The 25,885-nt window shown below is 35.5% G+C and overlaps 2 protein-coding genes across 2 annotated transcripts; one reads left to right on the top strand and one right to left on the bottom strand.

Annotated features, from left to right (window-relative positions):
• Positions 1-8,560: 8,560 nt before the first annotated feature.
• LOC113112702 (urokinase-type plasminogen activator-like) lies at positions 8,561-12,737 on the bottom strand. The gene is made up of 11 exons (XM_026278479.1): positions 12,606-12,737; positions 11,695-11,788; positions 11,567-11,609; positions 11,316-11,451; positions 11,129-11,226; positions 11,003-11,047; positions 10,672-10,849; positions 9,885-10,036; positions 9,663-9,803; positions 9,201-9,349; positions 8,561-9,089 (listed from the first exon to the last, which is right to left on the bottom strand). Exons 2-11 carry the CDS (start codon positions 11,749-11,751, stop codon positions 8,892-8,894), a joined length of 1,197 nt encoding a protein of 398 aa, XP_026134264.1. The 5' UTR covers positions 11,752-11,788; positions 12,606-12,737; the 3' UTR covers positions 8,561-8,891.
• A 3,104-nt stretch (positions 12,738-15,841) lies between these two features.
• On the top strand, positions 15,842-25,396 carry LOC113112701 (inhibitor of nuclear factor kappa-B kinase subunit alpha). The gene is made up of 22 exons (XM_026278478.1): positions 15,842-16,244; positions 16,474-16,578; positions 16,698-16,792; positions 17,007-17,124; positions 17,227-17,296; positions 17,385-17,473; positions 17,554-17,643; positions 18,306-18,430; positions 18,540-18,647; positions 18,752-18,887; positions 19,008-19,202; positions 19,308-19,410; positions 19,570-19,693; positions 19,781-19,932; positions 20,026-20,087; positions 22,316-22,425; positions 22,522-22,571; positions 22,733-22,841; positions 22,993-23,140; positions 23,926-24,053; positions 24,196-24,295; positions 24,408-25,396. Exons 2-22 carry the CDS (start codon positions 16,474-16,476, stop codon positions 24,465-24,467), a joined length of 2,277 nt encoding a protein of 758 aa, XP_026134263.1. The 5' UTR covers positions 15,842-16,244; the 3' UTR covers positions 24,468-25,396.
• The last annotated feature ends 489 nt before the right edge of the window (positions 25,397-25,885 follow it).

The raw sequence follows: 25,885 nt of genomic DNA, 5'->3' as shown, positions 1-25,885 counted from the left end.
CTGTTGAGTTTTTGAAAAATTTCAAGCATTTTCCCAAAATAAGTGTCAAAATAAGATTTGTCACCAATCATTCCATTAGCTGCAACACAGAGAAAGTTGTGGCCAAAATAAGACTCAACTTTACCCCCTAGTGGACGAAAACGTCCCCAACAACGCATATGGGGTATTATGTAACAGCAAGTCATTTGTGCAAGTACATTTGACTTGCAGTTTTTCCAAAACTTAATCATTTTTATTTGGTACCAGCTGCAGTAGTTAATGTTGTTTTATATTATACAGCTATCATTGAGCTAAGGTATACCCCCCTACCACCCCATCTATCATTGAAGAACCTGTGTTACACAGATATGGCATATTCATGGTAGTACACATGAAATTAATGTATTTATCTGTCATTTAAACTTACATAAACAGAAATCCTGTCTCCCCCTCTAGTGGACCTTAAGTGTAAGACCTTCATTGCTCAGATAATGAAAGTCACTAGGATTTTTTGAGAAGGAAAAAGTCTGACCAGTTACAGCAACGAGTCAAACGAGTCTGAAGATCTGAGCTGAATTTGGTGAAACAATAAAATTTTAGTCGTTGTCAAGGCCAACAAAGAAGACTAAAAGAGAAACATCATTCAATTTTGTCTGTAATAAAACTAATAATTCTAATTTATTTAATAAATTTAACTATATTAATTTCCACAATTAATTATTAATGTCACACACACCTACCTAGTGCCATTAGACTTAAAAGATGAGAGTGGTAAATGTTACAGACATATTATCATGGAAATGTTCAGTCTATTATTGATTTTTATTTCCACTTCACTTTTATCCCAGGAGACAGAACTATTTGCACTGTATTTACAGTGGGACAATATTCATACAATACGCGAATTATGTGTCTACATCTGGTTTCAGATATTACTCTTGTAAGACTCTTATTCTGAAAGACTGAGGAGCCCGAGTAGAAGGCGGATCGATCCGACCAATCAGATGAAAGAAGCGTTTCAGCTCCGCCCACAAGTGCGAATGAAATATTGAAGCCATAAGTCGTTTTTTAAACCCAAGACGACAAAATGAGAAATCAAGTTAAAAACTCATTTTCCGTTTGTTAACCTAGATGGAATAACGAATAAACGAGCCATTTTTCCATTTCTCGTGATTTAATTCATGTTATCTCACTTGAATCCTCTTGAGTCTTTCGTTTTCTGTTTTTTAATTTGAAACGGATTTGGAATGGACGGAAGATACCCTGATTAAGTTTACACAACTTGTGGAGTTCAGGCAGCTTAAGTGCTGCCACCGAATCAAAAAAACGAAAAACTCAAGAGGATTCAATTGAGAGAACATGAATTCAATAACGAGAAATGGAAAAATGGCTCGTTTATTCGTTATTCCATCTAGGTTAACAAACGGAAAATGAGTTTTTGACTTGATTTCTCATTTTGTCGTTTTGGGTTTAAAAAACGGCTTATGGCTTCAATATTTCATTCGCACTTGTGGGCGGAGCTGAAACGCTCCTTTCATCTGATTGGTCGGATCGCTCCGCCTTCAACTCGGGCTCTCAGTCTTTCAGAATAAGAGTCTTACAAGAGCAATATCTGAAACCAGATGTAGACACATAATTCGTGCTGCTGTGACTTGCAAGTCACCCCTTTAAATTATTTCTAGGTTATAGTATTGTATGAATATTGTCCCACTGTAAATACAGTGCAAATGGTTCTGTCTCCTGGGATAAAAGTGAAGTGGAAATAAAAATCAATAATAGACTGAACATTTCCATGATAATATGTCTGTAACATTTACCACTCTCATCTTTTAAGTCTAATGGCACTAGGTAGGTGTGTGTGACATTAATAATTAATTGTGGAAATTAATATAGTTAAATTTATTAAATAAATTAGAATTATTAGTTTTATTACAGACAAAATTGAATGATGTTTCTCTTTTAGTCTTCTTTGTTGGCCTTGACAACGACTAAAATTTTAAGGTTTCACCAAATTCAGCTCAGATCTTCAGACTCGTTTGACTCGTTGCTGTAACTGGTCAGACTTTTTCCTTCTCAAAAAATCCTAGTGACTTTCATTATCTGAGCAATGAAGATCTTACACTTAAGGTCCACTAGAGGGGGAGACAGGATTTCTGTTTATGTAAGTTTAAATGACAGATAAATACATTAATTTCATGTGTACTACCATGAATATGCCATATCTGTGTAACACAGGTTCTTCAATGATAGATGGGGTGGTAGGGGGGTATACCTTAGCTCAATGATAGCTGTATAATATAAAACAACATTAAATACTGCAGCTGGTACCAAATAAAAATGATTAAGTTTTGGAAAAACTGCAAGTCAAATGTACTTGCACAAATGACTTGCTGTTACATAATACCCCATATGCGTTGTTGGGGACGTTTTCGTCCACTAGGGGGTAAAGTTGAGTTTTATTTTGGCCACAACTTTCTCTGTGTTGCAGCTAATGGAATGATTGGTGCCAAATCTTATTTTGACACTTATTTTGGGAAAATGCTTGAAATTTTTCAAAAACTCAACAGTATACTGTGGGTAAATTCACTACCCTTTTGTTATGTTTGGGATGAAAAAACCCACTAAATTAAAATGCTGTAAAAATGTCTCAGATAAAGATTTTTTTTTTTTTTGCATAAATCTATTAATCACCCTCAGTCCTGATCAAACTACCAAATGTTTAAAAAAAAATCCAAGATTTTAACTCTTTAATTACCAAGTTCATAAATTATGTCACTGATTTGGGAAGAAAAAACACACACAAAATGACATATTTTCAATATAAAAAGTAATTGTGGACTGGATATTTTTTTTTACCTTTTATGACAGTCTTGGGCATGTCAAAGATTAGTAACTGTAGATTAGCTTTGATGTATTATTAGTTTTGTGCAGCATTAGATTTTAATTTTTTCTCCCTCATTTATTGTTGGTGGCTGTTTTTGTCCCATTGACTTCCATTATAACGACATTTTTTGATTGCAAAGCCATGACACCATATAATCATGCACTCTTGATTGTTGGTGGTTTTCCCTGTTGGGAAGAGGTAACATTTGTTATTTTTACAGTTGATCACTAGGTGGGACCATTAACCCTTTAGGCCTGTGCAAAAAAAGGCTTAGTTTCTGGCCTGTATATAGAGTTATATGGAGTTTAACAGCAAATTATAGTGTGTGTGTGTGTGTGTGTGTGTGTGTTTGTGTGTGTGTGTGTGTGTTTGAGAGAGAGAGAGAGAGAGAGAGTGTGGGAGAGACCTTTGTTTACTTACCTTGATGTATCTGAAAAAATCCAAATATGCACCTCATGCTCTCAGAACTACATGGACTAAACAATAAAAAAAAGAAGTGTGTCTATGCACCTGCTGACCTTTGATGGTGAAAAGAACGGAGGGCCTATGTGTGAAATACTTGTCTTTTCTTGATGGTGAAGCCAGTTTAAAACCTTTAAATCTTATTAAAAAAACTACTTTGAACATAATTGATTATGGACCAAAATGCAATACCAACTTCAAATAAGCAGCAACTCGCTGGAGGGGTCAAGCTGCATAATCATTTCTAAAACTCTGGTTCAAGTCAAGCCCTTTCTCGTATTGCTTGCTGCTCTTCTCACCACCAAATGACCAGAAGGATGGCATGCAAGTGTTTAAATCCATGTACTGTTTTTGTTTAGTCTATACTTATCACCACCATTAAAAGGCAGCAGGTGCATAAATACACTTTTGTTTACTCCATGTAGTTCTGAGAGCTGAGGTGTACATTTAGATTTTCTCAAATACATCAAGGTAAGTGCGCAAAAGTCTCTCTCTCTCTCTCTCTCTCTCTCTCTCTCTCTCTCTCTCTCCTACACACATACACACAATATAATTTGCTGTTATACTCCACATAACTCTATATACAAGTCAGAAACTAAGCTTTTTTTTGCACAGGCCTATCTAAAGGGTTGATGGTCCCACCTAGTGATCAACTGTAAAAATAACAAATTTTACCTCTTCCCAACAGGGAAAACCACAAACAATCAAGAATGCATGATTATGTTTCATGGCTTTGCAATCAAAAATGTAATTATAATGGAAGTCAGTGAAAAAAAAACATCCACCAACAATAAATTAGGGGAATTTTTTTTTATCTAATGCTTATAGCAGTTTAATTGAGTGAATGTTTTCACCGTGAACATAACAAAAGGGTAGTGAATTTGAACAATGCACAAGGGATACATAATAATTTTTATTTGGCACCAGCCGCAATTAATGTTGACAGCTAGCAGGAGTGTGGTGGGGTGCGAGGTCTGTTTTGACCAATGGATGGAGACCTCAAGGCAGTGGCCTTAATGCTTATCTGAAGATTTGTCTTTATAGATTACAGTTTACATTGTACTTACTGAAGTACACCTCTGCATGCAGACACCCAACTGTACAAATTCATTTATAGATTTAAAACCCAGTCCTGAACCGGGAGAACCATGTTCTGCAGAGTTCAGTTCCAACACACTTGCTTGGACATTGCTACTGATCCTGAAGACCTTGCTTAGCTTAGGTGTGTTTATTTGGGGTAGCTAAAGTTTGCAGGACACTGGCCATCCAAGAGGAGGACTGAGAGTCCTGACATTAGCATTTACATTCAGTGCATGTGATTTATCAACACTGAGTACATCTTAAAATGTACAGCTCATGAAAAATAAAAGTTCTAGATGGACAAACATTAAATGCATAAACCAGTGTGAATAAAAAATATATTAAAATACATTTGGAGGTAGGTTGAAAAAGCCAGAATGGGAAGTTTTAAGTACAGCTTGAAGTGTGAAGTTTATTCGTGTACACAGATATGGCATATTCATGGTAGTACACATGAAATTAATGTATTTATTTGCCATTTTACGTAAATAGAAATCCTGTCTCCCCCTCTAGTGGACATTAAGTGTAAGACCTTCATTGCTCAGATAATGAAAGTCACTAGGATTTTTTGAGAAGGAAATTTGGTGAAACATTAAAATTTTAGTCGTTGTCAATTACTCTCATAATAAATGATAATAATGTTCAAATATATGTTGGCTTTCTCAAGGCCAACAAAGAAGACTAAAAGAAAAACCATTCAATTTAGTATGTAATAAAACGAATATTACTAATTTATTTCATAAATTTAACTATAGTAATTTTCCCAATTAATTATTAATGTCACACACACACCTACCTATTGCCTTTTGACTTAAAAGATGAGAGTGGTAAATGTTACAGACATATTATCATGGAACTGTTCAGTCTATTATTGATTTTTATTTCCTCTTCACTTTTATCCAAGGAGACAAAACTATTTGCACTGTATTTACAGTGGGACAATATTCATACAATACTATAACCTAGAAATAATTTAAAGGCGTGACTTGCAAGTCACAGCAGCACGAATTATGTGCGCAGCAACATCTGACTCAAATATTATGTTAATTAACAGTGAGCGGTGGTTTCAGACACTACTCTTATAAGACTCTTATTCTGAAAGAATGTAAGCTCGAGTTGAAGGCGGAGCGATCCGACCAATCAGATGAAAGGAGCGTTTCAGCTCCGCCCACAAGTGCGAATGAAATATTGAAGCCATAAGCCGTTTTTTAAACCCAAAACGACAAAATGAGAAATCAAGTCAAAAACTCATTTTCCGTTTGTTAACCTAGATGGAATAACGAATAAACGAGCCATCTTTCCATTTCTCATTATTTAATTCATGTTCTCTCACTTGAATCCTCTTGAGTTTTTCGTTTTCTGTTTTTTAATTTGAAACGGATTTGGAATGGACGGAAGATACCCTGATTCAATAACTGACCATGTGGTTTTTAATGAGAATATAAAAATATCAATCAGATATCAAAATGACAACATTAATCTACTTGAAGAGAGTTCAGTATATATAATGAGATGATAATAAGATAAAGTCCAGCGTTCCATTATTCTTCTAATGATATAGCGGCGCCCTCCAATGTGCAATAAGAGTCATTACAGCACTCAAAAACATATCTGTCTTACAACACATGCTAAATAAACTTTCCTTCTGTGGAAACCAGGATTTTTTTATATTGGTAAGCATATCAAAATAATGTTAGGCAAATGTTTAACAGATAAACAAAGGGGTAAAAAATCTGCACAACTACACACAAATGTACTTCACAGTAAAGTATGTTAAGGAAACAGCTGAAAGCATAAAGTGACATGAAAAAAACATAATTCTGATTAATATATAGTATGGATGTATGTATAGTTGATGTTTAATCATAGCTAAATTTGACTGTCTGCTGTAGCGAAGGACATGGTGGAGGTGTTGCTATAAGTTATAGCAAACCGAGTGTTTAACATTGCATGTGTTATACATATTTCATTGCTCGTCATTTCTCGGTTAACCAAACTCTTTCCTTTTTAGGTCAAGATCTTTTTCTTTTATAAGCATATTGATTTCTTGGTAAGAGGAAGGATGTTATGCTTAAGTCTATATATATTTGGTGATTCACAGCTTCCACTTTTTCTCACGTTCCCATGCCTTACTTAGATTTTGAGGTCAGCACTTGTAATTAAGAAATTTTTTTCGGCTTAGTTTCTCACAGACACTTCCCCAAAACTCTGATATCATCTTGTTGTACACAACAGGTTGTGGTATTTCTCTGGAAAGGTATCAGTATTTCGCCACTAATTCACACCAACGGCCATGATATGTCTTCAATATACCAATCAATATAACACATACATGTTAGGCATGTCCTGATCGGGTTTTTTGTGCCCCCAATCCGAGTCATTGAATACTGAGTATCTGCCAATACAGAGTTCTAATCCTCTACTTGTATTTTAAGTACATTAAAGATATAAAGTTATTGAAATCAATCCATTTTATACAGGGGTGTACAGAGAGTTTCTCAGTGTGCAGGGGCTCAAATGTAAAAAATAATATATATGTAATATCTAAATAAAAACAATTAAAATTTAAGGTCACTGCTTAGTCCTATTAGAAGTTATCCTAACAAGAGATGGGCAGCATCTTTTAAGCATATTTCATCACAGCAGAGCAGTGTGAGAAGAAACTAGAAATGTCCTGCAGCTGCAGATGCACTCAAGTTCGCCACACTATCTACTAATTTCTCACAGCTGTAACCCTCCAAAACTTTAGTTAAAACCATATTTCGTGTTACAGTGGTTCCTGTTCACTAACTTTCTTTTTGTTTCGTTTTTAAAACATGTTAGTAGAACAGATGTATAACCACAACTAATATTCCTTCAAATTTAGAGTGAAGATTAAAAATATTTAGGGAAGAAATCAAGTATTTATAGATTGTTCTCTAATTTTGATCTCTCCAGTGTGTGTGTGTGTGTGTGTGTGTGCATGTTTTTGTGACACATCAGGACACATTTGTATAATGACATGGGTATGACACAGTTATTACAAGGAGAGGGTGACTTATGAGGACATAACCCATGTCCCCATTTTTCAAAATGCTTATAAATCATACAGAATTATTTTTATTTTTTTTGAGAAAGTAAAAATGCACAAAATTTCCTGTGAGGGTTAGGGTTAGGTGTAGGGTTGGTGTAGAGCTATAGAATATACAGTTTGTACAGTGTAAAAACCATTACACCTATAGGATGTCCCCACTTTTCACAAAAACAAACATGTGTGTGTGTGTGTGTGTGTGTGTGTGTGTGTGTGTGTGTGTGTGTGTGTGTGTGTGTAAGTATGTGTGTGTGTGTGTGTGTGTGTGTGTGTTTAAATATGCATAGAAGAGATCAGCTAATTGTCACTCACTAATATTTCTCAGGATCTGTATAAACTCATATATTAAAGTTTTGGCTTTACATTTAATTACAGTTAGTTTACAAGAAAGTTTAGTTTCTGAAAAAAGAAATGTACTGTTCTTCCAAAATTGAATGACAATCTTTATTCTGTAGAACACAAAAGAAAATATTTCAAAGAATGTTCTCATTATAACGAAAAAGCATTGGTCCCCACTGACTTCCCTTTTATGGAGAAAAAAATAAATAAATATCAAAATACATATCTTCTTTCATACTTTTATCTCTTTAAGATGCACAAACTGCTAGACTATGCCTATATTTTAATAATTTTTAAAAAAAATATTCCACATCATTGAGACCAATAAATGAAGGAGCAGATGAACAATACATTAATTGGTTAATAAATGCTTAAAATTTATGGAAAGGGATATGAGTGAGAATTCATCAGTTGGTAGAAATTTAAAGAAATATTTATGTCAATGCAAAATAAATGAATGGAATGAAAAGTGATGAGATTTAAAGCAAGTTTAATGTCAAATAAAATTGTTTATTAATACAATGGCTTTTCTTAAAAATAAGGAGAATTTTGTATTAAAGCAAATGACTGTTTTACAATCAGAGATATATACTTATATAAATGTGTTAAAAATAAGATAGGTATAAATAAATAAATACATTCTTCATACATTAAATTAAATTATTAAATTATACATTATTACACAAGTAACAGTAAAAAAGAATGAATATATCCTAAGAGATAATGCCCAGTCAAATGATTAAAAAAATCTTTCTGGAACAACTTTCTGAAACACTTCTCCTTTATATATAGCTATATATATAGTTATTGCCACAAACTGGACCAGTAGCCATGTCATTAACATCAGTCATTTTAGATTAACATCATTCTATGTATCCTTCATACACCTGGTATCACTATTCAATAAAAGCAGGGACATTTAGTTTTAACACTTTCAAAGATGATTCCTATTGATTACAGTAGCTGACATACATAATTTAAATGGTACACATATTCTGCACAAAATATAAAATTACCCTGAGTGGCTAAGCATCTGAGCAATGCTCAAATTTCTGTTATAAAGTGACCCTGTCATAATTAATCCTTTTGTGGATACCTGGAGCCTGCTGTATATTTGGGTAAACCAGTATGCTGTGCGATCCAGTTGTTGTAGTTCGTGACTTTTGTGTAAACCCCTGGGTTAAACTTTTCTGAACAACCTTTTCCCCAGCTAATGATACCGTATAGGAACATGGTTTGATTTAATTCGCACAAAAGAGGCCCTCCTGAGTCACCCTGAAAAAAGAAGAATAAGAAAAAAACACATTCAGAGTTTAATGAAGATATTTGAACTTGTCCAGGCCAAATGTCATATTTATCAATCATCAGTGAAAACTTCTGGTTTACCTGGCAAGCATCTTCCTCCCAGTCTCTGCCAATTGCGCACAACATATTTTTATTGACCTCGTCCTTGCTGTAATACTTGTTCTGGCAATCATCCTGGGAAATAAGTCTCACCTGAGCCTGTTTCAGATATCGAGAGTACTCAAAGCCTCCTTAAAAAGCAGATAAAAAAAATGATGACATTTATGTTCATCTCATGTATTATGTAGTCCTGGCATTTAACATAGACATCCAGAGTGCCAAAAATGACATTACTAAAATGTCCAGCTACATTCTCTGCTAAATTGTTAGAGATCCAGTACAGTATGTTGTGTCATAATAGGATGTCCCAGGTTGTGTTATGTTTCATATTATAGATCAACTTTATGGACACACCATGCTGCCCTCACATCTTGTTGTCATAGGAAAGTGATCATGGTACTCGGATAAACTATCTAGCTTAGCATACAGTGTGTGTCATCTTACCCTTTTGATGTCTTCCATAGCCAGCAATCTCACAGAAGAATCCTGTAGGAAGCATCTGCTGGAAAGGAGGAAGACATGCAGTTCTCACAGAGTCTGTCCTCACTGCACATTGTCCGTTTTTGTCCGCTATCTTCAAAAGAGCTAAAGGAAAGGATTTGCACTACTTATTATTTATACACTCTTTTTTAATTGCTGGAGCAATAAAATATAAAGCCAACATACCAATGTCGTTATTGTAGTTTTCAGTTGTGTAATCATAGTCCTCATGAACCACAAGTTTGCTGACGTCGAACTGCTGCTCTTTGACAGAGTCGGTTTCATTGATGGCAGTCTTTCCCAGAAAGACTGAGTATTTCCTCACCTGTGTTCTCTTACTGTTCAAAGCAAAGAAATAGTTCAATTATGTTATACCACAATGCAATGACACTGCATTAAGTTACATGGCCTCTGAAATACTGAAATCTGAACGCAGCATTCAGCGCTATTATATTTCGGAATATTCACTTTTGCCCATTACATCACTGTACATAGATAATAACTTATTGTTTGGCAATTGTCTACCTATGAATTGTGGCATTATTTCCACACGCTAAAATGTTCTGTAGTCTTCATGCAAGTTGCCACCTAGGTTGTTCAAAAGTTGCTTATTAATTTGTTCTCTTTTTCTTTCCTCAGGATTTTACTGCCACTTTGATGTCTCTTGTATCACACCCCCAACTTGTGCCATCTTGCAACTCAGTAAAAGATATTAGTGAACATGATTGTTGAAGTGTTCATCTTGCTGGTATAGGCTGACTGTTTTGTTTGCTGTAGTGGACTTTTTTTTCTTAGTGGAAGCTTACAGATAATATTTGATGACTAATAAGTAGGATAATGTGCTGTCAGCATGTCATCATCACAAAATAAATGTGACCCGGTGATACAAAATCCAGATCCCAGGAGTGGACTGTGCATTTGCCAATTGTTATAGAAGGTTCAATTTCTTTCTGTTAACAACAGGATGACATACCCGGAGGAAAAGCAGTGGGCTGCGGTGAGAACCCAGCATGGAGCAATAAGGGTTCCTCCACAAACGAATCCATCTCCTTTAAAGATAGCTGCAATCCAAGGCTGGGACTCAACCGTTGACCTTGATCCTCCTATTATCTTTCTAGTGGGGTTCAAGTGTCGCTCCCCGCATGATGATTCTGAATAATGAACAAACATGAAGTTTGTGAGGAGAGAGAATTATCTAGGCTTTGGAAAAGGATCCTAGCGGGGATTTCCCTTATGTTTTCACTAAATTAATGAGGATTTTTGTTTAAAATGGGCAACAAAATGTAAATCAATCAAAATTTTACCTGTGTCCTGCTTTGATGGGTCAGGTTTTGGTGAACTCGTGGCGGCTGCAAGAGCAAATGTAGGCCATAATAGTCAGTTTGCTATCAATATTTCCCATGGCTTAAAAGAGATGGACTTCTACTTACTTGGTTTAACTTCCCTGTTGGTAGTGTAACAGTATTCACGTACATAACGATTTCTTCTCCTTACAATGCACCATGGCTGAATCATATTATTTGGATTCCTAAAACAGCAAAATTCAGAGGTCTCAGCTCTGTTTATATATATATATAAATATATATATACATTTATAAATATATACATAAATAATACCTGCAGTAGTTATGATCGCAGTTACTGAACGAATGGTTTCTGTATTGAACGGAATTCCACTGTAGACATATCCGCCCACTGACTGTCACTGACACTTTGGTTTTGCTCTCCTTGCCTCCATCTAGAATGCACTTACCTGAGAAAAGAGAAAAGATTGATTAAACCTATATATTCAAATGCTAAAAATACAACCTTAACCAAATAGCACATTATTGGAAAACTTTAATGTGACAGAATCCAAAGAAATTTACCCTTTACTTGAGTAGAAGTGTTTTCTCTCCAAAGGCTTTTAAACTAAAAACAGAAATATTAAATATTAAAGGGTAAACAGGTTAATTCTAATTTAAAAAACTCAATTCTGTTTTGTTTTTCCACTTACTGCATCAGTAAAGCTGAGGGTGCATGTCAACAGTAATATCACGAGTATACACTTCATCTCGACTGCAAACCAAGGATTTCCTTTTTTGGAGATCCTAAAATAATTTAGAAGAAGTGAGTCATATATTCATGAGAAGCATTTAAAAGAGAAGGCACATGCTCTCTGACCACAAGTCCGAGTTAACAGGAAATTTTTTAAAGTTGACAAACCAATAAACAAGTATTGCCAAGAAAAACACATGTATTTGCAAGCACTACTTCTGCAAGCAAGCATGCATACTGTATAATAGTACTTATAAGCCCACCACTGATCATTTTTTTTTCCATTAATCCAATACATTAATTTTCATAGTTCATTGAACACTAATGTAACTACTCCTACAGTACCTAAGAATAAATTCCTGTTAAATTTCAGACATGTTACTATATTAATACACAGCAGCCTTTGAAGGCTCTATTTAAAATTGATAATCTAATTTTGAAATTTTATGAATTCTAATTGTATCCATATGTTTGGTTATAAAAATGTTTACTATATTGTGCAAACAAATAAAAGTTATTTGTTGGCAATCTGTGGTTCCATGAAGAACCTTTAACATCCATGGAAGCTTTCCATTGTGCCAAAGGTGCTTTGCAATCAGTTCTTTACATTATTAAATTCTTCATCACGCTACTGTAAGCCTAAAATGGTTCTTTTAAGAACTATTAAGAACCCAAAATGGATCTTCTATGGCATTACTTTATTTGTAAAAGTGTAAGATATACATATTTAAATGTAATTCTAATTCATTTATATTCCCACATGCAATATATATACATAAAGTCTGTGAAAAATAGCTAGATAGGCACAATATGCAAATGTAAAAGAATGAAAGCAAAGCAGATCCAGAGTATAGTGTGTTTGTTGCTTACCTTTCTGGTAATATGCAGTTGATTTCTAGTTTGCTTGCTGATGTTGTGGTGTTGAGCTGCACTGGGCTTACTGAGCACTTGCTGTGTGTGATGTGCCTGTTAGTGTTCCTGGCTTTATAGTGATGAATCTGTGATTGGCTGAGGCGGGCTTGGCCTCAGGCAAGCTGGCACATGCGCTGTGAACTAAAACAATAAGATAAATGGCAATGCTTTTAGCGGAAGCTCATACTGTGACTCATGCTAAATTACTCAAGATCTTTCCCCTTTTTAAAAATAAAATGAACTTTTCCCCAAGCATCGACAATAATTGTGGTTTTTATATTGCAGTGCCTATTTCACAACATGTTTTGAGAATACTAGTTTTCTCAAGAACTTGTAAAGAAAAATCTATAAAGTTGTAGTGGTATAGATGATATTAAAGAACATGTATCATCAGATTAATTAGATATCAAAACAGATGTGTGTTGTTCCTCACATAGGCCTACATCTATTCTCATCATTTATCTGATTGCACTTGCCAGTCAATTTTTACTCAGACAATGAATTTTTAAAATCCCAGAGTAATGTGGCATGATGAAATTGCATTTCTTTGTTGTTTCCTAACATCTGGAGCCGTTCTCATATCGTTTTACTCTGTGTCCTGTGCGTGGCACAGTTTGCATGCCTGATTTATCATAAAGTTGAAATCCTGGGCTTTTATGTGCTATTACATTCTTGCAATTTCTTTTTATGTATTTCTTTTTTCTAATCACTCCAAAACATTTTGTTTTCTCAGTCTTATTCGCATGCCCATCTGTTTTAGCTGGATTTCATCCTGTGATGAATGAGGGGGTTTCATGAATCAGAGAGCCAGAGGAGATGATATCACCCCTCATACCATATTAAGAAATGTACAGAAACACATTTCCTGTTCAACACTACTGAACTTCCAGTGTTGCTATTGTTTGGTTTATGTGATGATAAGATATATGATGCATCAGCTAAATGCATCACCTTTTATGATGATGTCCACCAGGTGTAAGTGACTTCTTTAGAATGCAGCATGACCTTGTCTTTTCAGTTCATCTTACATTTCTTAAAAAGAAAGACAAATTAAGTTTAAATAGACTCTAAGCAGTTGGGCTGAATTCATTACAGAACTATAATACTTAAGGTCAGGGTTTGAGCTCTGTCTTGCAAACACTGTAATTAAATTCATATTCATAGCTAGATGGGCATTTATTTAAGATTACTTTTTTTTTCTTTCTTTTTTAAATTCCTGTAAAGATGACATCCATGAAGAAAATATGCAGATATGTTTGACATCACTTCAACAGAGATTATCACTGTCCGCAGCCCATTTACTGATACAGCCTTTATTGCTCAACTTCTTTTACAAAGACTAGATAAAGACATCCATTAGAATAGTTAATTTAAAATTACAAATTTAATTTAAGGTTTCTTCACTGATCAAAATTAGGTTTATTAAAATAAAATAAAAATCAAGTTTAGATAGGTCAACTGTCCAATGCTGCTGATGAGATGGATTTGGACTTGCATTTAAAAGTCTTGAGCACCATCTCCTGGACATTGGAGTTAATATTTACTCATGCTTGGCCTTTTCACATCACAGTGGGTCAGCTAAACCAAATGTTGACTTTACATATTAATTTGAGATCTGTTTCCATATCCATCTGCTATAAATACAAAACAACATCTGAATATATATCTTTAATATGATCCACAAGAAAGGCAAGCAGTTGAACATATTTTTTTAAAGGTAATCTGGCAATCTGGGGTAAAATTCGCAACAGAAACACATCCATGAACAATGAACCAAGGATGTCATCATTATCTTTATTTTAACCAGGAAATTACTCACTGAGATCAAAATCTCTTAGTGTCATGCCAAGATAGGCAGCTATAAGTTTGCATATACAAATAATCAACATTTTACAAAAAACAAACAAACATATAACCAGTTAAAATAAATTACACACCATTAAGTTGCTCTCTAGATTACATAATTAAGATTAATTATAAGACAACAAGTTTTGCAACTTTATATACTTTTGGAGAAGATTCCAATCTGAAGTAGCGGCATATTTAAAAGAGGTTTTATCAAGCTCAGTTCTGACAAGGGGCACACAAAAATATTTTGTTTAAAAACGTAATGAATCATTTTCAAACAAAGTCCTTTGAGACAACAGAGATAAGATGGCAAATGACCCAAAATTGCCTTAGATTTCAACAGATGCCAATGGATTTTTTCCCGAAAACTCAAAGAAGGCCATACAACTCTTTTATGTAATTCACAATGATGAGTTGAAAATGTACAATCAGTTATAAATCTCAGAGCACCATGGTAAAACATCCAAGGAGGAGAGAAGGTAAGAGTAAGAGGCGCATGCTGATAAACTCCATCCCCGTAATCTAGACCTGAAATGTATCAAACACTAATATAAGAAAGAAATTCCTAGACAGCTTCTTGTGAATAAAACAAATTAATAAAAGAACAGAATTATTCATAGTCAAAAGTGTGAAGTGAGGCAAGACTGCAGTTTGAATCAAGCACAATCACATCTGTCACTCAACATCTAACAAAAATCAGACTTAGAGCAGTACTGATGAGCAGAACCAAATCAGAATAAACGAAATCATAAAAGCTACTAAATGTATGCATATTTTGTTCATTAGATAAACTTGAGTTAAAATAAACTGGAATGTTATCAGCCCCTGAACAGAAAGTAAAGTGGAAGAATATCTCTTCACTGTCAAAGATTCATAGTAGCGAAAGAGAGAAATCATAGTCTTAAAAAAGACACAAACAAACTTTTCTAGGAAAATACTGTCACTGTGACCCTATGAGGCTGACACTTTTCACTTCTCTCTTCACTGAAAAAAAAAATAGATAGCTTATTCCTAAAAAGCTTCCTCTTCCCACAGTTATCAGAACTGTCATACAAAAATGGTGGAAGCATCTATCTATCTATCCATCCATCATCTTAAATAATTACATTTTCTCTTATTTAATTTTACTTTTTATGAATCGTATTTGTAGAACGAACAAATTTGCGTCCCTGGAGTTACTTTCACAGTCGTCGGGTACCATTTTCTCAAGGTCCTCGGCGACTGCGCTGAATCGAGATCAGTACCACGAATTTAGTATTAGCTTTCGTTATTATGGCCTGGTCCATGACCAACTGATCCCAGATGAGCGCTGACGCCAGGCGGCTCCTAACGCACCGCGCATGCGCTGACATTGTTTCGCTTTTGACTTTAGTAGCAGCTGACTGGCGTGGCCGCCGTCAACAACAGTTATCACACAAGTCAGCGCTACTGTATCCTATCAGCACTTAAGGGCAGCAATCTTTAGTTGTTTTGATTTTCAGGTGCTCTCTGGCCCTAGTTTTACCCTGCCTGGTGCTATGGAAAGCTGACATTTGGTGGCTTGTAAGACTGTAGGCTAACAGTTCAACACATCGAGTTGTTTACGCGGAGCTAGTTAGCCATTAGCAAATCTGACATCCGAGTCGTTTAAGGATGAAATGGATAGCTTTGTTGTTTCCTTTGGATTAATACGCTCTTTTGACAGATCCCATATATTTCCACATCAGATGTGGTCGGTTCATGCAAGTTAGAAACGCAAACTGACGAAAGGTAAGTCACTACCGAATGACACTTTGGACTACGTTAGCTCGCCTGCTAAGTTAGCTGTATCACCATATCCAAGTAAATATAATGTCAGAAATTAAACGTTTCGCTTACCATCATCTACGCTATCTACAGTATAGAACTCTCTCTTTAAGGCCTAAATCCTAACCAAGCTCGAGTAGCTGTCATAGTGTTGAAAGCAGCCATTATAAATGTGTGTATTACTGCTGTGCAGATGGAGAAACCTCCTATGAGACACAATCAGCTCTGTGGCTCATGGCTTATGAAGGAGAGGCTGGGAACGGGAGGATTTGGACATGTCTACCTTTATCAGAATGAGGTATCGCTCTGCCTCTGATGTTACTCTTAACTACTGTTGATGTGAAAATGTTTTGTTTCCTTTGCTTCGATTTACAGCCAAAGAAAAGGTTAGTTTCTTAATACTGTAATATCTTGCAGGAAACCTCAGAAAAAATCGCTGTGAAGCTCTGTCGCCTTGAACTTAATGCAAAAAACAAAGACCGATGGAGTCGAGAGATCCAGATAATGAAAAAGTGTGTAAATCTATGGCAACCAAATGTTTGACTTTATATATATATATATATATATATATATATATATATATATATATATATATATATATATATATATTATTCATAATATGTTGTTATTAAAACATGTGTCATGCAAATATTTTATTTATTTTATGTACACACATAATTACCAATGTTATATATTTTTTTGGTCTTCTTTTTTCCAACTTTTCAGGCTGAAGCACCTTAACGTGGTGACAGCAAAGGATGTTCCTGAGGAGATGATGCACATTGCTTTGAATGATTTACCGCTTTTAGCTATGGAATACTGTTCCAAGGGAGACCTTCGAAAGGTGTGTGTGTGTTTGTGACCAGGGCTTTTTCTTTGCATTATGTCTCATGTGCCCTTTGTTGACATTTTTACTCATTTCTGTTCTTTGTATTGCATCTTGTAGTTACTCAGCAAACCAGAAAATTGTTGTGGGTTAAAAGAGAGTGAGGTGTTGGCTCTACTCAATGATGTTGGTAATGTGTCTTTTTAAAACTGTTATTAGTACTTCTATTGTCGATCACTTAGGGTGGTAAATAAAACAGCATGTTTTATATCCAACAGGTTCTGGAATCCAGTACCTCCATGAGAATAAGATAATTCACAGAGATCTCAAACCAGAGAATATTGTGCTACAAGATATCAGTGGAAAGGTATTTCCTATTCAGTAGTTTGATTCTTGTTATTTAGACATACATTTTCCCAACCAAATGGTTTTTTGATGTTTATGCAGCTCGTCCACAAGATAATCGACCTTGGCTACGCTAAAGACCTAGACCAGGGGAGCCTGTGTACTTCATTTGTGGGGACTTTACAGTATTTGGTATGTAGAAAATAAGTAATTGCAATGAATTGCAAAGAAAAGGCTATTATTACAATGAGTCAACATACACTACAATTCGAAAGTATGTGGTCAGTACAAAGTTTTTTGCTGTTGAAATTAATAAATACTTTTCTTTAGTAATGATGCATTAAATTAATAGTTCACACTGACACACACACACACATTAAATTGCTGTAATCATTTACTCACCCTCCACTTGTTCTAAACCTATATGAGTCTATTGCTTCTTTTGAACACAAAAGAATATATTTTGATGAATGTTGGTAACATTAGTTGACAGTAGCCATTGACTTCCATAGTGGGTTTTTTCATAGTTTTGAAGTCAGTGGCTACTGTGGAATTGAGGGTGAGTAAATGATGACAAAATTTTTGGGTGAACTATCCCTTTAAATTAAACAAAAGTGACCGTAAAAACATTTGTAGTGTTACATTTTCTATAATGTATATTTTTGTATGTGTTGTTCTATTGAACTTTCTATTCAAGAAAGAATCCAGAAAATTTTTTATTATGATTTCTATAAAAATACTAAGCAGAAAAGTGTTCAACATTGTTAATAATAAGAAATGTTTCTTATGCACCTCATCAGCATATTAGAATGATTTCTGAAGGGTCATGTCACGTGACATCTTGTTTGTTTCAGGCTCCAGAGCTGTTTGAAGGCAAGTCGTACACAGTCACTGTGGACTATTGGAGCTTCGGCACCATGATCTTTGAGTGCTGCTGTGGATTTCGGCCATTTCTTCACAATCTTCAACCTGTGCAGTGGTACGTGTCCTGATATCCTACATATTAGGTCACAATGCTTGTATCTTACCTTCACAGGGAATACATTTAAACAGTCAAATAACAACATATTTGCTTTTTTTATTATTAGGACAAGCAAAGTGCGAAACAAAGGTCCTAAGGACATAATGGCTGTAGAAGACATGAATGGCGATGTCCGCTTTTCCACCCACCTTCCATACCCGAACAATCTGAGCAGGTAACCTTTATACAGACCAAAACACCTTGCATTTCTTGCACTGTAATTTCTGTTATTAGTTTTTTCTGTCTCTGAGTTGGCTAATTGTTTTTCTGGTACTGCAGGACACTGCTAGAGCCCTTGGAGGGGTTGCTACAGCTGATGCTCAAGTGGGACCCAGTACAGAGAGGAGGAGGATTGAATCCAGACATAAAACAGCCCCAGTGCTTTGCTCTACTAGAACAAATAGTGAACATGAAGGTTTGATATTGGCATTATTGCATCATTTCATTAGAATGTTATGTCTATGGGCAATCAGTTGTCTTCTGTATTAATGCAAAGTAGGCAGAAAAATGAGCTGAAGCATGATTTGTTTTGTAGGTTGTCCACATCTTAAACATGACTACGACCCAGGTTCACTCATTTCTGCTTAGCCCAGATGAAGGGCTCCACTCCCTGCAACAGAGGATTGAGACTGAGACCAAAATCGAACTTTTGAATCAAGAGCTTCTGCAGGAAACAGGAGTTATGTTAGACCCCAGGAAACCTGCTGCACAGTGTGTGTTAGATGGAGTCGTAAGTATTCTTTTGGCCTCTTAAATGTTGTTCTCATGCTCTAAAAGTACATTTTAGTAAAGCAGCAGCAGTTTATCAGTTTATAACCCTTTTTTTAATTATCAGAGAGGATGGGACAGCTACATTGTATATCTGTTTGACAAGAGTTTGACCAAGTACTCAGGACCTCTAACAGCAAGAATGCTTCCTGAGAGTGTGAACTTTATCGGTAAGAATTGATTGATTAATGTGCAATTCCTATGGATAGTTTGTTCATTTAAATGTGCTTGAAGGAGGTTGTACTTTCAGATTAATGTTTAGTCCATTTTTTTCAAGTTGTTTCCCAAATAACTTTTAAGACTCCATCCATTTCATTTCTCTGTTTAAGTGCGGGAAACCAAAACTCAGCTCCCTCTGAGTACCCTCAAAAAGGTTTGGGGTGAGGCGGTGAGCTACATTTGTGGCCTCAGAGAAGACTACAGCCGCCTCTTCCAGGGCCAACGTGCAGCCATGTACGTGCTTTATATTACCATGCTAATTAATGAATATAATTTTTCCTGCTCAAAATGTAATGTTTATTTCGGTTTGTGTGTTTATAGGTTGAGCCTTCTCCGCTACAACACCAACCTTACAAGATATAAGAACATGATGTTCTCCTTTTCGCAGCAGCTCAAAGCAAAGCTTGACTTTTTTAAGAGCAGCATACAGTACGACTTGGAGAAGTACAGTGATCAGATGCAGTATGGCATATGTACGTTTTATTTTGCTCAAATTCTTTGAATAATCGAGTATTCATTATTGCATTACTATTGAAAATCTAAAACAACTTTTTTTCTTTGTGAAGCCTCTGAAAAGATGCTGAAGGCTTGGCAGGAAAATGAAGACAAGGCTGCTGGGTTTGTGCAGGTGCTGTGGATAAATGATATACATTTGTTTTGAAACCTAACTGCTACTACAATGGTAATGAGACATAGGGCAACTTTTTGAGCAATGTTGCTGGGCAATCTTGCTATCAGTGGGTAACCAGGTGAGACACAGGGCCCACAACCAATCCAGGTAGAAATTTGTTGCCCATTCTATAGGGGGAAAGTGCCCAAGCAGCATTGCCCCATGTACAGGTGCATCTCAATAAATTAGAATGTCATAGAAAAGTTAATTTATTTCAGTAATTCAACTCAAATTGTGAAACTTGTGTATTAAATAAACTCAGTGCACACATACTGAAGTAGTTTAAGTCTTTGGTTCTTTTAATTCTGATGGTTTTGGCTTACATTTATAAAAAAAAAAATCTCAACAAATTAGAATACTTCATAAGACCAGTAAAATAAAACATTTAGTGATTTGTTGGCCTTCTGGAAAGTATGTTAATTTACTGTACATGTACTCAATACTCGGAAGGGGTTCCTTTTGCTTTAATTACTGCCTCAATTCAGTGTGGCATGGAGGTGATCAGTTTGTGGCACTGCTGAGGTGGTCTGGAAGCCCAGGTTTCTTTGACAGTGGCCTTCAGCTCATCTGCATTGTATGGTCTCTTGTTTCTCATTTTCTCTTACAATACCCCATAGATTCTCCATGGGGTTCAGATCTGGTGAGTTTGCTGGCCAGTCAAGCACACCAACACCATCATTTAACCAACTTTTGGTGCTTTTGGCACTGTGCCAAATCCTGCTGTAAAATAAAATCAGAATTTTCAAAAAGCTGTTCAGCAGAAGGAAGCATGAAGTGCTCCAAAATTTCTTGCTTAATGGGTGCAGTGACTTTGGTTTTCAAAAAACAGAATGGACCAACACCAGCAGAAGACATTGCACCCCAAATCATCACAGACTGTGGAAACTTAATACTGGACTTCAAGCAACTTGGGCTATGAGCTTCTCCACCCTTCCTCCAGACTCTAGGACCTTGGTTTCCAAATGAAATACAAAACTTGTTCTCATATGAATAGAGGACTTTGGACCTCTGGGCAACAGACCTGTTGTTCTTCTCTTTAGCCCAGGTAAGACGCCTTTGACGTTGTCTGTGGTTCAGTGAATTCCTTGACACGTCTGTGTGTGGTGGCTCTTGATGCCTTGACCCCAGCCTCAGTCCATTCCTTGTGAAGTTCACTCAAATTCTTGAATCGTTTTTGCTTGACAATCCTCATAAGGCTGCGGTTTTCTTGGTTGTGCATCTTTTTCTTCCACACTTTTTCCTTCCACTCAACCTTCTGTTAACATGCTTGGATACAGCACTCTGTGAACAGACAGCTTCTTTGGCAATGAATGTTTGTGGCTTACCCTCCTTGTGAAGGCAGTCAATGATTGTCTTCTGGACAACTGTCAGCTCAGCAGTCTTCCTCATTAATGTGTAGCCTAATGAACCAAACTGAGAGACAATTTTGAAAGCCCAGGAAACCTTTTTACAAGTGTTTTGAGTTGATTAGCTGATTGTCATGTCACCATATTCTAATTTGTTGAGAATTTGAATTGGTGGGTTTTTGTTAAATGTAGGCCAAAATGATATCAATTAAAAGAACCAAAGACTTAAACTACCATGTGCATCTAATTTATTTAAAACACAAGTTTTACAATTTGAGTTGAATTACTGAAATTAACTTTTCATGACATTCTAACTTACTGAGATGCACCTGTATAATCGCCTTTAATCACCTTTCGTCATGTTACATCATAGAATTGTATTACATTATTGTTCAAATGTTTGGGGTCAGAAATATTCTTTTTCTGTGTTTTTATGCTCACCAAAGCTGTATTTGTTGTAATTGAAAATTTAATTTTTTTCCTGTGATGGCAAATCTAAATGTTCAGTAGTCATTACTCCAATCTTCATTATCACATGATTCTATGATCTTAGTGCTCAAAACGTGTCTTACTCTGAATATTGGGAAAAGATGTTTAATACAATATTTTGTAGATTTTTTTGTCAGAATTCTTTAAAACATTTATTTGAAATGAAATCTTTTGTAACATTAGAAATGTCTTGATTGACACTCTCAATGTAGTGCATCTTTTCTGATTAAAAGTTTTAATTTCTTAAAAAAAAATCTTAATGACCCTCAACTTTTGAGGAGTACTGCTTGTCAACTTATTGTCATGTGGAATGGCATTGTTTTAGCTTACAGGCTCTGTTTGCTTTTAAAGGTGGCAGAGATCGGCCATCTGGATGAGGAAATAATGGCTTTGCACTCAGAAATTGTTGAGCTTCAGAGAAGTCCTTATGCTCGTCGACAAGGAGATGTCATGGAGCAGCTGTAAGTCCATTCTTTCAGCGATGCTATGTGGACTTTCTCAGCATAGATGTCTCTACATTCTTAAACCTTTTGTATTGAAATCATGTCTCATCACAGGCAAGAAAGAGCCATTGAACTCTATAGACAGTTGAAGGCAAAATGCAAAAGTAAGTGCAATCCCTTCTTGCATGCTCATAAGTTAATGAAATTTGCCCCATGTTCTATTCCAAGTACTTGGATTATTTATGTGTATGCAAAATTTACTTACATATTCTTACTGTTATATGAGCTACTTGTGTCAGTATATAGTGTTCTTCGTTTCCCCTAGTGCCAGACCCCCAGCATGGCTACAGTGACAGTTCTGAGATGGTGAAGGTCATTGTACAGACTGTCCAAAATCAGGACCGGGTACTAAGGGATCTATATGTACACCTAAGGTAAAATCTTTTGAAACCATACAATTCACAAAAAAAAAAAGGATTGTTATGATTCAGTTTTTAATGTTCTACCTGCGACTAGTTAATAAATGAATATTAGCACTGCATTTTATGGATGAAATCTAGAATTGCTGTTGTGTATTATTTGCAGTAAAATCCTTCTGAGTAAGCAGAAGATCATCGACCTCTTCCCTAAAATCGAGAGGACACTGGAGAGCATTAAGGAGGCGGACAGCACTGTCATGCAGATGCAGATCAAGAGACAGAGAGAGTTCTGGCACTTACTGAAGATTGCCTGTGTGAGTCTCATGGCCAGATGTGCTCATAATATGCACATAATCATTGACTTTCCATCATTATAGTTTAGTGTGTATTAAGGGTGGAAGACCGAATGACAAACTACGGCTCAAAAGGGTCTGTCAGATTTTTTTTAAAGATGCATTAAGTTGATCAAAAGTAATAGAATTTTACATAGTTACAAATGATTTCTACTTCAAAAATAAATGCTGTTCTTTTAAATTGTATATTTATCGAAGAATCCTGAAAAATGTAATATAATTTCATCAAAATTTTGAAGCAACAGCAGCTGATTTCAACATTTATAATAATAAGAAGAAATGTTTTGGGGCACAAAATCAGTACAATAATTTTTTTTCTGAAGGATCATGTGACACTGAAGACTGAAATAATAGCTGCTGAAATTCAGCTTGGTTATCACAAGAATAAATTACATTTCAAAATAAATAGAAAGCTGTTATTTTAAACTCTTAAAATGGTTCACAATGTTTTACTGTATTTTTATCAAATAAATGCAGCAGTGGTGAACAAAAATATTTGTAAAAAAAAAATAGTTTGAAAAATTGTGTTTGTTATGAAAGTTATTCATAACAAATATTAAAACATTGCCATTACTGTATAAAATGGTTAGAAATTAAGTGACAAGTTAATAACTCAAAGCAAAATGAATATAATCAAATTAATATTCTGACTTTAAATTCTGCTTAACTACATGCATACTACAAAGCATTTCTAAAATGTTTTTTTTTTACTTAAGCACCAATTGTAATTGAATGTGTTTGATTAGGCACAAAACACCACACGAAGCTCTGCGAGTCAGAGTGGAGAGATGCCCTCCTCGCTGTCAACATGGAACCAGACTCAAGCCCAGTGCTCCTCTCGCCTCCCCATGTCCCTGCAAGTTCCACACGAGGGGTAAATTTCTCTTCCAAGCCTTAATGAGCAGCCTGCTGGTACTGATAATAACAGTAACCCCACCTCCTAGGTCTCACTGTGGCTGAGTTGATCAGCAAAGTTATCACCAGTGTTTGTTCTTCATGCTGTTGTTTGTTTACAGAAATTCAGTCAATCATTTACTCGAGGAGAACCAGCGCTATTTGAGTCAGCTTACCAGTTTACTGCAAGAAACCACTGAGGAGAAATCAGAGAGCATCATGGTTAGCATTTTTTTAAAGGTTTATTATGAAATTCATAGAAATTCTGTATATGATCATCACCGCACATACAGTATTTGCCGCAGTTACACTCACTGTTTTTTTTCCCACACAGGCTCAAGACTGGAGCTGGACTAAATATGAATCCCTGGTTGCTAAATCACAGCGTTTATAGAGTTATGGTAAACTCTGTAACAGAAAGAAACAAGTCATTCTTTTAAATACGTTTATTCATCATCATTGGATCAGGGTTGTGTTGACTTGTACGATTTGTTCATCATAAAGTAACTTCTGTATCAGTATATGAATTTATTTAAAATAACATCTTGTAGCAACTCTATATATTTTGATGATGCATTTTTAATTGACACTGAACCAAGAACATGCAAACGAAATTCAGGCGATGTAACTCCAGAAATGTATTTATTTAAGTACTTCATAGTTCTCTGTATGGGCTGATTGTACTATCATTTAAGGTGGTTGAGGTTTTTTTTCTTCAATTAAATATAGTAATTCAGCATCTGCACTTTAAAGGCTCACTGTGAATGTTTAGAAAGGTGTGATATCCGGTAATGAAATCAAATGAAACTAAAGCACTTCAACTTTTTTAAATATTAAGAATTCTGCAAGGGCCCCAGTACAGGTTTTAAACAGACAGATTGGAAGGCAGAACAGTGACGGCACAGGTCCCATGAAAATATGTTTGGTCAGACATACACCAGCACAGCTGGTTTTAAATTTAGGATTTGGCAGTGATGGCAACAGACCTCTTCATATCAGGTATTAGCGGCTAAGAATGAATGTGATCATTCATCAGTGGGCAAATTATAATCAATCAAGTTCATCAATTCAATCATGTTATTCCCTTTTAAGTCACATTTTCAACCATGGTTTTATCCAGAGAGGATCAGCATCACAGGAGAGTACATCACAAACTGTTGTATACTATTTTGCATATTATTATATTTTGTTTGTTTTGTTGGATTATAACCTGAGGATATTTCAGACATGGGTTTAAAGGATCTTATGAAAGTACACTTCGGTTTTAACGTGTTTACTGTATACATGACAAATAAAGTAATTAAAGTGATATCCATTATGTTATGTGTGTGGTGTGAAAAGACTTTCTTCTAACCATAATAATCAGATGGAGGTCTCTACTAGTAATTCGTTGCAACTAGAAAGATAAGACTTTTGAAAGTGTTTTGTAAAATGTGAAAATTTCCTCACATGAGATAGTCTAGGAGCCACCGGGACAACTTCTTTATGTTTACAAACGTGACGTAACGACGCAGTGCCATGCTAGAATTTACCGCGGAAAATTACCCGAACTACTCAAATTATAAAAAATTATTACAAATTAACCGTTGTGAATGGGGCTAAAGTAAGGCGACAGTTTTGAACACTGGCTGGTTATGTAACTTACTTGCTCAAATATTGATTTTGGATCATTTTTAACCCCAAAAGGTTACGGACTGCAAAAACAACTGTAGTATTTTAACTGAAGTTCACACCAAAACAGAGCAGTTTGTCTTTTTTTTTTTATCGTTTATTGTAGATTCCGTGACTGAGCAGGATTGTTTTGTGATTAAG

This window comes from Carassius auratus, chromosome 13 (genome assembly GCF_003368295.1).
Source record: "Carassius auratus strain Wakin chromosome 13, ASM336829v1, whole genome shotgun sequence".
Taxonomy (NCBI): Eukaryota; Metazoa; Chordata; class Actinopteri; order Cypriniformes; family Cyprinidae; genus Carassius; species Carassius auratus.
This window is presented reverse-complemented; position numbering and strand designations above follow the sequence as displayed.